The 15,703-nt window shown below is 39.9% G+C and overlaps 2 protein-coding genes across 3 annotated transcripts; both read right to left on the reverse strand.

Moving 5' to 3' along the window:
* Nucleotides 1-1,132: 1,132 nt before the first annotated feature.
* LOC128260763 (serine protease gd) lies at nt 1,133-2,976 on the reverse strand. 2 transcript variants are annotated; one of them, XM_052993996.1, is made up of 4 exons: nt 2,321-2,976; nt 2,106-2,256; nt 1,888-2,038; nt 1,133-1,812 (listed from the first exon to the last, which is right to left on the reverse strand). In XM_052993996.1, exons 1-4 carry the CDS (start codon nt 2,537-2,539, stop codon nt 1,251-1,253), a joined length of 1,083 nt encoding a protein of 360 aa, XP_052849956.1. In that variant the 5' UTR covers nt 2,540-2,976; the 3' UTR covers nt 1,133-1,250. The 2 variants fall into 2 exon arrangements, with proteins under 2 accessions (XP_052849956.1, XP_052849957.1); XM_052993997.1 differs by having other exon boundaries at nt 1,672-1,812; nt 1,870-2,038; nt 2,321-2,971.
* Nucleotides 2,977-8,203: 5,227 nt separating this feature from the next.
* LOC128260758 (protein twisted gastrulation) lies at nt 8,204-9,085 on the reverse strand. Its single transcript, XM_052993990.1, has one exon. The coding sequence runs from the start codon at nt 9,011-9,013 to the stop codon at nt 8,225-8,227; it is 789 nt and encodes a 262-aa protein (XP_052849950.1). The 5' UTR covers nt 9,014-9,085; the 3' UTR covers nt 8,204-8,224.
* Between the last annotated feature and the right edge of the window lie 6,618 nt (nt 9,086-15,703).

The following is a 15,703-nucleotide window of genomic DNA, read 5'->3' on the forward strand; positions in this document are numbered from 1 at the left end:
ACGTTTCACCCTTTTAATCTATAGCCTTGAGATTCATCAATTTCTAATTCATAGCACTTGGTCCAAAAAATTCACAAAAGGGTAACTCTTCTCAATTCAGAGTAGCTAACGCAGGCTGGGTTTAACATTTTTCACAAAAATATGCATCACTAATAACATTTTTTTTAATTAGAGGAAAAAATTTCTCAATTCAATTTTTTAAGTAAAATTACTTTTTAAAAATAAAATTTAAAAACTATTTATTATTTAGCATAATTATATGAAGTCGACATAATATGCAAAAAATTAGCAAGATATAACAAATATCTTAAAAACAACGAAGTTATGAACATTTTTATGTTGTATTGGCAGACAGACATATTACATAAACGTAGTTTGATACAATAAATTAAGTAGTAGATAGCTTTGAAACTGAGAGACTAGTTGCTTAGAAACGGACGGACAGACAGACGGACAAACGAACATGGCTAGATCGACTTCCTAGTCATGCTAATCAAGAATATATATCTTTATGGTCTCCTTCACTGCTTTGCAATTTTCTGACTGAAATTAATAATACACCGCTGCAAGGGGTATAAAAACGACGAAATAACTTTTAAAACCTTCATGTATCATAATCAATTGCGATTTTGGAAAAAGCGCCAACCTCTTGTTTCTTAGAAGACGTAAAGACTTATGTCTTCCTATTAATTCACTGTACTAAAATAAAATGTGTAAGTTACTTAAGAAGCAAGAGTTTTGCGCTTTTCCAAAACGAAAATGTTTTCTTGTTTGCTGGATTCCTTTCTTAGGAACCTGAAACCATTTTATTGTGTTAAGCATCTAGATAAAAACAACGTTTTTTTTAAATGAGCTAGAAACGCTGTACTTTGTACTCCATAGCTTTTCAACATCTTAAGCTATACACATGTGAAATGCTACTTACGCTGCACTACAACGATCTATATGAAAAGTATTTAGGTGTCACAATAATCTCTTTCAAACCAATTTTCAACCCAAAATCAAAGCTCGGTATTGCAGAAACCGCTTCGACTAAACGATTTTGAACCAATCAAAGACTTTTTAAAAATCGAAACAAATTTACTTAGGAATTCATAAAAAACTATAAGGATTCTGTAACACCGTCCGGCTTTTTGGTTGAATCTAAAACTAATCGACCCGAAAAAAGTCCGAGTTTTCTGGGTAACCCATGTTATACCATATATACAACACTTAAATACAACTAATTATTTAAGAAAAAAATCAAAAACTCACCGAACTTCGTCCTTAAGCATGATCACAGCAATATCTGCATCGTAGCTGCTCAGCTGGCTGTTGAAGTCGGGATGGATATAAAGGCCATCTACCGGGGCCGCCAGAGATCCCTCCTCGTTCCAGTTTTTGAGATTGTGCCTGCCCAGGAAGACGAGGATCTCGTTGGACGAGTAGCGCTTGTTGAACAGCTTGAAGCAGTGTGCTGAGCTAATCACCACGCGACCCGAGACGAGCGTCCCGCCGCACTGAAAGTCCAAGGAGGTCAGGTTGTTCACATAGATGGCCGCCAGCCAAGGCCACGATCCCCTGGTGATCGACGGCAGGCTATTGTTGTCATCCAGCGTGATGTCCTCCTCAGCTTCCGTTTCGTCCACGAAGTGCTCGATGTCTTCATCGTCGTCGTCGTCGTTGTCGTCGACAAACACCGGTGATGCAATGGCATCGGAGCTCTTTGGGTTGGTATCGCTTGCGCCGTGGTCTTTTCTTTGGAACAACCGGAAGTCGAGGTCTCTATCGATGCGCCCGCAAGTCTCTTTGGGCGGCTGACCAAAGGGTTTTCTACAAAATCGGGCATTAAGTAACGAATGAATGTTACGATCGAGTGTTTCAACCGACCAAAATCCGTATGCATACTTCTTGAACTGGATGTGCGGCGAACCGGATGGCTGGATCGTTTTCTCCGCCTCCTCGTCGGGATCCAGCAGCAGGGAGCTCTTCTTGTCCGGAATGAAGGCCAACTTCCTGATGTGCTCCAGCTGGATTTGGGTCATGAAGACGCTGTGCTCTGTGCGGGCAAAGAAACCGAGTTAAATGTGAGCACCCAGCAGCCAATTGGCGGTGGTGTTACGGACCGCCGGATCCAAAGCAGATGACCTGGTTATTGGCCGACATGAGCAGCAGCTTGGGGGGGAAGTGGTGTTTGGGGAATCGGATCTTGTAAAGGACCGGTGCGTTGTGGCTGAACTTTCCGCGAGTCAGCAGCTCGATTTCGCCCAGGTAGTTCTGCAAAATGAAGGGGTAGTTAGTCCCGGCTGAAGGTTCCAGGTTGGCGCTCCGGTCTACCCACCGTAGTGGGTTTGCCCCGCATCGAGAGGGTGACCCGGATGTGCAGCGGCTGGTGGCTGTGGACATCCGGACTGCGAACGGCCATCAGGCCGAACCACTCGGTTCCGTCGAAGCGGTACTGGAATATCTTCGGGCAGGGACTGATCGGCATCCCCTGGGCGACCGCCTTGGTCACGTGCTCGATGCAGATGATAAGGATCGCCGTAAAGTGCAGCCTCATCTCAATGTGCGCAAAACTAAAACGTAAACAATACCACGATCAAAGCTTCGGAAGCCTGGGCACTGCCAGCGTTGCCAGATCTGGGAACAATTGCTTGCTGTTCAATAACAGCCTGTCGTTGAAGTCCAAAACTCCTTTATAATATGATGTTCACACAAAGCTTTAAAGGAACAAATGCGGAGGGCTATTGGAAAGCTATTGGAATAATCAAATAGTCGATTATCGAAATATTATAGCCTGATTCCATTGGCGCATAAAAACGCATTCAGCCTAATGCGCATTTATTTACACAGGGAAGCCCATAAGGCTAAATGCCGCATTTAAAATAAATGCGATTATTAAATGCGATTAAGAACCATTCGCCACGAACGTTTTTAGAAAAAATACCGGAAAATACCGATGCTTAACGATACTTTGTTTGTGGCACCACTGCAACAGCTGTTTTCTATATGCAAGGTTGGCGCAATTTTTGATGTCTTTTGAATATACAATTTTTTTTGTATAAAAATGACTGAAACCTAGAGCGCACGCTGCAAATTCTGCTTGCAGTACCACAATGCATTACTGCTGGATCTCTGGCATTAAATAACTCCCACATATACGGGGATCCATGCCCTTTTTAGAAACTGTGGTGGTCTCCATTGCAAACCCGTCATAACAACGCAATCAGCTTCTCTTCCTTGTCGTCCAAGTTGGCAAATGCCTTGGTCGCATTATAGATGTCCTGCTGAGCATTACAGAGTTTAGTAAACTCACTCATGTTCATTAGTTTTAATTAATTTCTTTTGGATTTGCCAAATTTCAAAAGTAAACAAACCCAGATCAGCTTTTCGTGCCACTCACATGTCGGAGTAGCAATAGCTAAATGCTAATGCGCCAATGGAATAAGGCACATTTAAAAAGTCCACTAATGCGGTAATGGAATCAGGCTATAAGATAAAAAAAAAACAAATAAACCATATATAAAAAATATAAAAAAGAAAAGCAAAATTCGCCGAGACACAGGCCGGTGGAGTGGGGTATTAAAAAAATCGGGTTGTCCTCGTTGACATGATTTCAACAATTGTAGCGATCGAAAAATGAAAAAAACCAAATAAATTCTTCATTGATAATGGGTTTATGACACTACATTGTTGATTGCTCATTTATTTTTTTAATTATACGATTTTACGTAAGTGCGAGCGAGACAAACGTATGACGTTTCCAATGAGCAATGAATAAAGAAAATTGACAGAACCGGATACCCGATAGTAAAATACTAGACGGAATTAGGTAAAAAAATAACATTCGATAAAAAAGCAACGGGGCCGATACATCAATGAGCTTTATTTTATTTAAGTAAAATTTTGCTTATTCATTGGAGTTGACGACAAAACGGAATGAAAAAGTGAGGCTTAAATGTATACGAAATATTTATTACCAATTAAAGATGACAACTGAAAACCTTTTAACGTTTAAATTAGCGGGATAAACACAATATATTAAACAAAACAATAATACATTAATGCTTGAATTTAACGTTAAAAAGGCAGTGTCACCTTGAACTTATTACCAAAAACATCTAAAGCAGTATAGTTGTCTCTGTCTCTGAGCTTCAATGAATCCTCTAATGAATGAAGCGAACAATTTCAGTATTCCCGAAACGACTGAATCTCTGAATTGCTGAAAATTCAGCAGAAATATACTGAACATTTTCAGCAGACACTGGGTTGCTGAACTGCTGAGATTTCAGCAAGTTTAGATTGTATCTAAGGTCTGCCTAAGGAAATTTAATGTAATTTAATGTTTTGCTCAAAGTTTTTTCTTTATATAAATTGGATAGTAAATTGTCAATAAATAAATATTTACCAAATTTAAATAAAATTAAAAACAAAAAGAAAGCAGACTTCAGGAAGCGGATATGGCAACAAAAACACAAATGTAATATTCTAAAAAAGTACTGCATATCGATACAAACAATGAAATTGTGTAGATTTTCGAGTAAATTTTTCGATTGTTTCTATGGTAGCTATATGATATAGTCGCATCCTGGATTTAAAATAATGTGTGCTTATCATTTTTTAGAGCAAGCATAACAAAAGCAGAACTTCAAAAGGTTAAGCGCAAAAAAACCTATTATTTTTGCGCGGTCAAACTAAAATTGTGCTCGACAACTCAGGCAACCGTTCAAATTGAACTGTTATCGGATATATCGATGTAGAAACGTACGTACTATTTAATATTTATGTATTATTGATATTTATTTATTTATACGCCAATAGAACAAACTTTAACTGGCTAACTAGGGCTTAACTAGGGCTTTACTAATCATTAGAAATAAAACGAGGAAGCTAACTTCGCAACCCGAAGTTTTAATACTCTTGCAGACTTTGCCGAAATAGCTGAGCGAAATATCCTTAAAAGTATAAAATTTTAAGCTATTTAGCCCTGTTTTTTCTATGGGAGCTATAGGATATAGACGTCCGATCGGCACGCGCTTTTACCCTGATCTAGGTATGCATAAAAAATAAGGTTTGGAAAGATTCATGTCAAAAGCTTATATACTGCGCGAAATATCCTGAAAAACATAAAAATTTAATTTAGGACGACTGTGAAAGTTTCAGATCGCTAGCTTTTAAACTGAGCAAACGGTATTGAGACAGACAGACAGACAGACGGACGACTACCCCATTGATCCAGATCAAGAATATATGTACTTTATATGAACTGCGTTGCAAACTTCTGACCAACATTATGATACCCGCTGCAAGGGTAAAAAAATACTTTAGAAATGCAGTCCTAACGAATGATCTAGGGAAGCTCGAATTCAGTCGAATTTTGGGTGGCGGGCTGTTGAACAAATTAAAAGCTCTACATAGGCTTATTTTACCCATAATTATACCTTTATACCACTCGATTCTGTAACCTGCGATCCTAAAGTCAAGACAAATGTAAAAGACTACATTTAGCAGAACTCCTTCCTGTTCAAAAATAAAGGACGAAACGTAAGGATAGCTTCTTAAGCAGTCGGGTTCGTTCGCAACAATTGGGGGTTTCTGTGACGTCATTGTGGCGAATTTTGCGTAAAGATCTTGGCTTACATCCATATAAGATCAAGCTGACACAAGCATTAAAGCCGTTTGACCATTTGAAGCGACGCCGATTCGTGAATTGGGCTCAAGAGCAATTCGAAAATGATGCTGATTTTCACCGAAAAATCATCTTCAGCGATGAGGCTCACTTTTGGCTAAATGGATTTGTCAACAAGCAAAATATGCGTTACTGGGCAGGAAGCAACCCATACGTGGTTCGTGAGGCACCGTTGCATCCCGAAAAAATCACTGTTTGGTGCGGATTACATGCCGGCGGCATCATTGGGCCATATTTTTTCGCCGACGATAACGATCGCCACTTTGCTGTGAATGGAAATCGCTACCGCGATATGATAAACGATTTTTTTTTTGCCGCAATTGGATGGAATGGACGTGGACGACATTTATTTTCAACAAGACGGAGCGGTTGAGTCCCGCCGGGCTATGCCGCCACTGGCTGCTTTAGCCCCCACGGTTGCCTAGTATGAAGCCACCGCTGCTCTGGGCGCGCATCCTGTTGATCCCCCTCATGCTGCCCATGCTGGTGACCCAGTCGCCCCCGTTGCTGCCCCACGTGGTCGGTGGTAGTGGCCTGCGCCGACCCGGCGCTGTTTCAAAGAAAAATTGCGGAGAAAAGTCCGTTAGGAAGTCGCTCCAGCCCTTGGAGTAAGGGTGCACGAGGAGCGCGAGGTGGCCAAGAACCTCGCGGAGAAAGCGAGGGTGACGGTGTTTGACGTGGACACGACCGTAGGACCCGAGGAATATATGTTGGAATTGAGAGAGAAGAATTTTGAGGACTTACCTCTGAAGGAATTCCAGAAGGCGGTGAACCTAACGACAAAGCCCTGGTCTCCAGCCGACGGTGCCACAGTCAACGTTGCACTCGAACTGAATGACGAAGCGCTGGCTGTGCTTGATGTAGGCAGAGTCATCAAGGGGTTGTCTTACCGAAGCCGGTCGCTGGTCGGCAACTATGCTTGACATAGGTGTGTTGGATTTGACCATAAGATGCAGTAATGCCGGTTCAAGGATAACATCTGCCGCCAATACCGCCAGACCTCTCAGAAACCTTACAATCCTCGGCCTGGACACCAATGCAGTGTCCCCTATGTGGTTCAGCAAAATCCCAGATAACTTTGGGACTACCGAGAATCGCAGATGGGGTGTGCTGCTTGCCGATCATGGGAAATCGAGCCAGCGTGCTCAACGTTGCCAGCCAGGAGTACACGTTCGATAATTACACTGAGCCAAAGGCCCAGAGTGAAGCAGACTGTTTCAGAGCGATCACAACAGCAGCAATAGCAGTGCAATTTAAAAATGCTTCCTCGCTACTTTTACCCAGTTGCGGAGATAATTGATCCTTACATCATCCCGGACGTAGCCCCAACGGCCATCAAAGCATTCCAGGTGTATGCATCAAAAATCAATCGAGGGACCGTGGGCTGTCAGTCCCGGAGTATTTCGGAACTGACAGATTTTGCAAAGGCCGCTAGAGATGGGGAAAAAGTGCGTTTGACCGTTTTGGCGCCGACCTCGTGATTTTTTTTTCGATATCTGCCCCCACTCGATATTTTTGGCAGTGAAAGTTTTAACCATCGATAATATCCTGCTCCATAGGTAGCGCTTGGCCACTTCCACCAGACTTGTGTTTTCCACTCGATGTATTGATGATGACGAAAACAATCGCAGCACAGCCGCCATCGATAATATCGATACTATCGTCGATTGTTTTACAGCTCTAGAGGATATATTAACATTGTTATTTGCAAGCGAATTTTTACGTTAAAACTGCCATTTTACTTATTGGGTACTTGGTAACTGTTTAAATATGGTTGAATATCAATGCATTACCAATTGTTATACCCTTGCAGAGGGTATTATAATTTCATTTCAACGCATTAAAGGAGACATCTCCGACCCTATAAAGTATATATATTCTTGATCAGATCTAGCCATGTCCGTCTGTCCGTTCGTTTCTACGCAAACTAGTCTCTCAATTTTAAAGCTATCTGAATGAAACTTTTCCAAAAGTTGTTATTCTATTCTATGACTATAGCATATAGCATAGGAACAATCGTAAAATTACAAATTTGTTCTTCGACATTTAGTAATAGTAAAATATTTCACAATTACGGTTTAAATTTTATCAAAATCGGAAATAAAGCTCCCTTGATAACAATAAAAATATAAAAAAAAAATTAAAATAAATGTAATTTAATTTTGTATTTTTTTTTAATTCTTTTTGACTTATTAATAATTGGACAGTTTAGAATTACGCTTTTAATTTTATAAGAATCGGAAAACGATATCATATAGCTTCCATAGGAATCATCGAATAATTGAGCTGAAAATCAGCATAGCTTCCTACAATCGTCTGATCCGACTCGTTTCGACTTATATACAACTATTGGGAAATTATAAAAATTAAGCTAGTCAAAATAGAAATCAACTGAAATATAACCGACGAACTTAAGCCTTCATCAGCTCTATTACCATACCCAAGCAGAAACTTTGTTTTAAATATAGGCAAGCATTATATAAATAAATAAATTACAATGTTTATATTTAATATTAGTAAAAAAAACATGTTCCATTGAGAGAATATTGAACTTGACTAGTCGTCTACGTTCTTATCAGCGTAGGAGAAGTCATCGTCCTCGCCATAGCTCCAGCTGTCCTCGATCTCCTCGTTGCCAAATAAGCGCTCCAGATCCTGCTCGGCCTCCGCCGGAACGGAGTCCGCGGTGAGCAGCTGGTCCTGCTCCGGGTCCTGGTTCTCCGGACATCCGCGGCAGCGGCTCTCGTTGATGCCGTAGTTGAGGCAGTTCCCGCCCACGCACTCGCAGCATCCGTCGTGGAACCACCGATAGCTGCTGGCCCCCATGCTCTCGCACTGCTGCCGGCACTTGTTCGCCCGGATGCAGGAGTTCACGTAGATGACGGTGCACAAGGTGTTGAGTCCGGCTGTGACTCCGGTGTCACTGGGACTATGGCTGGGGTCACCGCCCTGAACGCGTTGCTTGAAGCCGGCGCGCATGGGGAACCGGATGGTGGACCATCCCTCGTCATCCTCGGCAGTCAGAGTGTCGAAGAGCTCCGGCAGCCCCTCAATGTCCCCGATCTCCGAGCGCGGCGTCAGCGAGGGCAGGGAGTCCTTGTGCTTGGGGCACATGTCCAGGCAGCCACAGCACTCGATGTAGAGCTCGCCGAGGCAGTTCAGGCAGTCCTTGCAGCAGTGGCAGTCGTTCAGCTTGCACTGGCAGCTCTGGGTGATCAGGCACTTGGACACCACCGATCCGCAGACCACCTCGTTGCACCCGTCATCGCTGGCGGCCGATGGCCCCGGAGCCAGGCCGATCAGGAGGAGTGGCACAGCAAGGGCGGAGTAGCACAGCAACTGCATTCTGGTCGGTAACTCGCGGCCAAATGTCACTCAGTGTCACCGATGACACCTTATATGTGACCCACGGGGGCCAGATGGTTAGGTAATCAGCGGATCCGCCAGTTCAGGTAGTGCTCGCAGCAGCCGGGCGGGTAATTTAAAACCAGTTAGGGCCAGCACCGTCATAAAAAAGGGCAACTTACACGGATTATTAGGGATTGGGCAATTCGAAAACACTTAGGTCTTGGATATATGCCGTCATAAAATAAGCTATGATGTGAGAATGCGAAGGCAGAACATAAGTTTGCAGGCAGACGCACAGATCGCTGATTGGAATTACTGATTGATACATATGCGAGCACTCAGAAAACAGCTCGAATAAATCAGCTCACAAAAATTGTATAGCTAGCCAAGAATTTCAAGCTATTTCGATTCCATTGACGAAGGGCTCACTAGAATCATTAGCTCGAGTAGCTAATAGTATTTCCGACTTGAAAACGTTCTTTAAGCGACTTTTTGACTGAATTAAATAAATTTAAGAAATATGGAAACGCAATGAAACACGGATACAGAAAGATTTTTTTTAATCAAATTTTTAATAAAAGTTTTTTTGCCCTGTATCGATTTGGAAAAAAAAGCTTCTAAGATGCTTCTGCCCTTTTCAGAACTTTATTGCAACAAAATTGTATTGCAACAAGAAAGTAAGCGAGATTCAGCAAGCCGAAGTTTATATACCCTTGCAGCTATTGCAAAATGAAATATTCTTTTAAAATCTTTCTTTTGCCTACACAGTCATTTTTTATTTCAGCGTGCAGAAAAAGAACCTTTAAAGTGTATTTATTTAGTCGAATGCTTTTTCATTTTTCGTCACAAAATTTTATATCAGATATTTTGTATGTTGAAGGTGAGATCGTCACGACTTTTTTTTACCCCGTTAAGAGGTGTTTTTGTTTGATATCAGATGTTTTTGTTTGAAATATAGTCAAAGTACTCCAATATTATTAACATGATTTTTAAAAACAAACTTTAAGCTTTACTTCAGCACTAATTTTGTTTTAACAAATTACGTTTGGAAATACCTTAAAGCAAACTTTGGCAAGCCGAAGTGTATACCGGCACCGAAAAATTAATTTTGAGATATACCATTCGACGCGTATTTTCAACAAAAGTTTAAGTGTGCTATAAAAGTGGAATGTTTTACCAACAGTATGTCACTTTCACCGCCCTATCTCCTGTACGTAAAGTCTTGGTTTGCAATCCATATACTTTTAGCGATACCTTTGGCGTATTCTTCGTTACGATATGACCATCACAGCTGATTTTCAATTCTGCGGCTAGTTATAGTAATCTCCTATGCACACGCTCTTGGTGCGCATCATCACTACAAGTAGTGCCAACCATAGTGATATTGAATTTTTGAAATAGCTGCACGGGCATAGAAACTTCGGCTGGCTTTCGTTCTTGTTTTATATGGAAGCTATTTATTGACACTTACATTTCATAATGAGTTTTTCTGTCTGCACTGGGAATCGACCCAGGGCCACAATTATCGGAGGCTTTACCCATTAGGTATGCCAATATGAGTTTTCAGATCAAAATTAATGGACTTCAAATCATCATTCAATAAATGATCTCAAAACAAAAGAAAGAATGCAAACGGGTGCTGGATATAAGACCCCAAAGAAATAGGGCTCCCCAAAAAGTAAATCGAAATAAGGCCCCAAAATTGGGGTTTTATTTCATAAAGAAAAAACACCCCAATTTTAAAAATGAAATAAGGCCCAAATGCACAATAGGCAGCAATAAAAAAATGTAAAAAGTGCACAAATTTTTTTTTTTTTAAAACAACTGGTGAGTTGGTTGGTGAGCTAGTAAACTGTTTGGTCAGCTGTTGAGCGAAAACACTTTAGAATGTGTTTGCTCCCAACTCCTCCTAAAAGTGTCTGTAAATTATCGGACACCTTGAAATGGTGAGCTGGGGTTGTTAACATCACCAACTAGAGCTGTGAAACTATCGATAGCACTATCGAGGTTTCGAAATTTTAGCCACCATCAATAGTTTTTTCTCGCTATCGATGGTGCTGGGCATTTTTTATACATCACTTATAGCTTGATTCCATTGCCGCATTAGTGGACTTTTTAAATGTGCCTGATTCCATTGGCGCATTAGCATTTAGCTAATGCTACTCCGACATGTGAGTGCCACGAACAGCTGATCTGGGTTTGTTTACTTTTGAATTTTGGCAAATCCTAAAGAAATTAATTAAAACTAATGAACATGAGTGAGTTTACTAAACTCTGTAATGCTCAGCAGGACATTCATAATGCGACCGAGGCATTTGCCAACTTGGACAACAAGGAAAAGAAGCTGATTGCGTTGTTTGACGGGTTTGCAATGGAGACCACCACAGTTTCCAAAAGGGCAAGGATCCCCGTATATGTGGGAGTTATTTTATGCCAGAGATCCAGCAGTAATGCATTGTGGTACTGCGAGCAGAATTTGCAGCGTGCGTTCTAGGTTTCAGTCATTTTTATAGAAAACAGATTTTTAATTCAAAAGACATAAAAAATTGCGCCAACCTTGCATATAGAAAACAGCTGTTTGTAGTGGTGGCACGAACATCGGTATTTTCCGGTTCGGGGCGAATGGTTTTTAATCGCATTTAAATATCGCATTTATTTTAAATGCGGCATTTAGCCTTATGGGATTCCCTGTGTAAATAAATGCACATTAGGCTAAATGCGTTTTAATGCGCCAATGGAATCAGTCTATTAATGCGCCAATGGAATCAGGCTATAAGTTTAACTACCAAGCCTTTCTTAATTCAAGGGTTAGTTAATATTTCTTCAAATATTTACATATATTTATACGTTTGCAGAGGGTATTATAATTTCCGTCAGAAGTTTTCAACGCAGTGAAAAAACGTTTCCGACCCTATAAAGTATATATATTCTTGATCAGCATCACATGGAGAGTCGATCTAGCCATGTCCGTCTGTCTGTCTGTCTGTCCGTCTACGCAAACTAGTTTCTCAATTTTAAAGCTATCTGCCATATGAACTATCAAATAATTGAGCTGCAAACCATCATAGCTTCAATGTTTTTAAACATATACGCAAGTCAACCATAATTTTAATATATTCAAAAATATTTATTTTTTGCAATAGCTGCAAGGGTATACGATTTTCGGCTTGCCGAAGTTTGCTTCGTTTCTTGTTTACTTATGTTACTGTTTAAAAACAAGATTTCTTTAGCAATTTTCTTTACGACGGAGCACTGTTAGCTGGAGTTCTCAAAACTTGGCAGCTTGCCTTTAAAAGCAGAAGGAACTGATTTCGGCCCCCCCACAACATTAGCCGCTCTAAATCGTTTGTATACATGGTTATGGTGGTTACTTTGTCTTCATGGGTTTCGCCTGCGAAGTTCGTATCAAATCTGCCAACCGTTTAATCCTTTTTAAGGGTAATATGAAATCAAATGTGTGTCTTTCTTGTCTGTCCAAAAATGTTTTCATTAGTTTTTTACATTCTTTTATTGCTCTTTATTTTTCTGTGTTTGTGCATTGGAGTAGCTCATGGAGGAAATAGGAAGAAATTTTGGGTGTAATAATGGAACCTATGAGTGCAAAAATGAATTGTGTTTCTGGAATGACCATGTGTAAAGTTGGATAGTTTTCGCTTTTTAGAATCTTTATGCAATTGCAAAAATGAAATATTTTTTAAAACAGCAGGTGACCTGGTAAGGCTGGTTGGTGATGACTGAAACCTAGAGCGCACGCTGCAAATTCTGCTCGCAGTACCACAATGCATTACTGCTGGATCTCTGGCAGGAAATAACTCCCACATATACGGGATCCATGCCCTTTTTAGAAACTGTGGTGGGCTCCATTGCAAACCCGTCATAACAACGCATTCAGCTTCTCTTCATTGTCGTCCAAGTTGGCAAATGCCTCGGTCGCATTATGAATGTCCTGCTGAGCATTACAGAGTTTAGTAAACTCACTCATGTTCATTAGTTTTAATTAATTTCTTTTGGATTTGCCAAAATTCAAAAGTAAACAAACTTAGATCACTTGTCAGAGTACCATTAGCTAAATGCTAATGCGCCAATGGAATCAGGCACATTTAAAAAATCCACTAATGGAATTGGCTATTAAATAACTGAAACTGTAGTACAAAGAACTATTAAAAAAAAAAAGTTGTTAAATCGATATTATCGATGGTTTTAACTTTCACTATCAAAAATATCGAGTGGGGGCAGATATCGAAAAAAAAATCACGAGGTCGGCGCCAAAACGGTCAAACGCACTTTTTCCCCATCTCTAGCGGCCTTTGCAAAATCTGTCAGTTCCGAAATAATCCGGGACTGACAGCCCACGGTCCCTCGATTGATTTTTGATGCATACACCTGGAATGCTTTGATGGCCGGTGTGGCTACGTCCGGGATGATGTAAGGATCAATCATCTCCGCAACAGGGTAAAAGTTGCGAGGAAGCATTTTTAAATTGCACTGCTATTGCTGCTGTTGTGATCGCTCTGATACAGTCTGCTTCACTCTGGGCCCTTGGCTCAGTGTAATTATCGAACGTGTACTCCTGGCTAGTTTATTTTAAGTAAGCTTGTATTTTTAAACATTCAAATATTTTAATTTTTAATTTTACTATGGGGTTTTCTCTGGGTGTACTTACAGGGTCTGCTTCAGGCGTTCAATCTATTATTGCATAGTCAAAATCCGCTCCTTCTGCTCTTTTAGTGCCATAGATCCCCGCGCTATTTGCTCCTTTAGCAACTGGATGACATGCTCCGGCTGCCTCACCTCCCTCTGTTTGAATTTCAGGGTCCCGAAGAGGTTGCGCGACTCCTACTCCTTCGAGGCCAGCTCGTTGTTCACCTGCAAAGGGAAAGGGGGTAAACATGGCCAGGGCTATTAATTCCCGACCGCGGAATCTGACTGATCAGCGTGTCTTTCTCGCCAACTTGACAGTACATTTTGTCCATTTCGGCTCGGTTCTCGGCAGTTTTAACGTAAAAGTTCGCTTGCAAATAACAATGTTAATATATCCTGTAAAACAATCGATGATAGTATCGATATTATCGATGGCGGCTGTGCTGCGGGTCACCATCGATACTTTGGTATTTGAAACTAACACTTCTGATATCAAATTAGAACATCTCTTAACGAGGTTAAAAAAGTCCTGACAATCGCACCTTCAACATACAAAATATCTGATATCAAATTTTTTGACGATAAATGAATGAGCATTCGACTAAATATATACACTTTGTTGTTTTTTTTGCACGCTGAGATAAAAAATGCCTGTGTAGGCAAAATCAATTTTATTTCATTTTGTATTGGTTATATTCTTTAAATTCTTTAAATTCATTCATCTAAATCCGATAACCCCTTCGAAAGATATTCAATAAACAAGATTTAGACGCCATATTTGAAATGAAAACTTTTGTCCTTCTGTTGGTTTTTAAGAGCGTATCAAACCCAAAAATCCTGAAATCAATTTTACTGTTTTAAGCACCTCGAATTGAAAAGAAATTGAAACAAAAGCTAGATATCGTTAAAAAGGTATTTTAGAGACATAATTTCTTCAAGTAAAATAATTACTGATTTATAGCCAAAATTAGGGATTTGTGCTCACATTTTAGCAATACTATAGATTTCTTTTTATTTTTGATCCCTTAGAGCTTTTGAGATTAAGCAATCTATATTTATACCCTTGCAGAGGGTATTATAATTTCAGTCAGAAGTTTGCAACGCAGTGAAGGAGACGTTTCCGACCCTATAAAGTATATATATTCTTGATCAGCATCACTAGTAGAGTCGATCTAGCCATGTCCGTCTGTCCGTCCGTCTGTCCGTCCGTTTATATGCAAACTAGTCTCTCAGTTTTAAAGCTATCTGCATGAAACTTTCCCAAAAGTTGTCTTTCTATTGCAGGTAGTATATAAGTCGGAACGAGCCGGATCGGACGACTATAGCATATAGCTCCCATAGGAACAATCGGAAAAATAAATGAAAAAAATTATAACTTTGCTGTTTTTTAATTTTTTGTTTAGTTCTTCGACATATAGTAATGGTAAAATATTTCCGATTTACGGTTTAAATTTCATCAAAATCGGACGACTATAGCATATAGCTCCCATAGGAACAATCGGAAAAATAAATGAAAAAAAAATTATAACTTTGCTGTTTTTTAATTTTTTGTTTAGTTCTTCGAGATATAGTAATGGTTTAACTTTCAGAATTACGGTTTTAATTTCATCAAAATCGGATGACTATAGCATATAGCTCCCATAGGAACAATCGGAAAAATAAATGAAAAAAAATTATAACTTTTCTGTTTTTTAATTTTTTGTTTAGTTCTTCGACATATAGCAATGTTTAATTATTTCAGAATTATGGTATAAATTTTATTAAAATCGGACGTCTATAGCATATAGCTCCCATAGAAATAATAAAATATATAAAATAACTATCTAATAATTGAGCTGCAAATCATCATAGTTTCAATGTTTTTTTTTAGCACATACTCAAGTAAATCATAATTTAAATGTTTTCAAAAGTATTTAATTAATGCAATAGCTGCAAGGGTATATGAACTTCGGCTTGCCGAAGTTTGCTTTCCTTCTTGTTTTCACTAAAAATTCGATTTTGGGAGTTATTCAGCGTGTAAAAATTCAACCCAGTTCAGATATTTTT

This window comes from Drosophila gunungcola (assembly GCF_025200985.1).
Source record: "Drosophila gunungcola strain Sukarami chromosome X unlocalized genomic scaffold, Dgunungcola_SK_2 000038F, whole genome shotgun sequence".
In the NCBI taxonomy this organism is placed as follows: Eukaryota; Metazoa; Arthropoda; class Insecta; order Diptera; family Drosophilidae; genus Drosophila; species Drosophila gunungcola.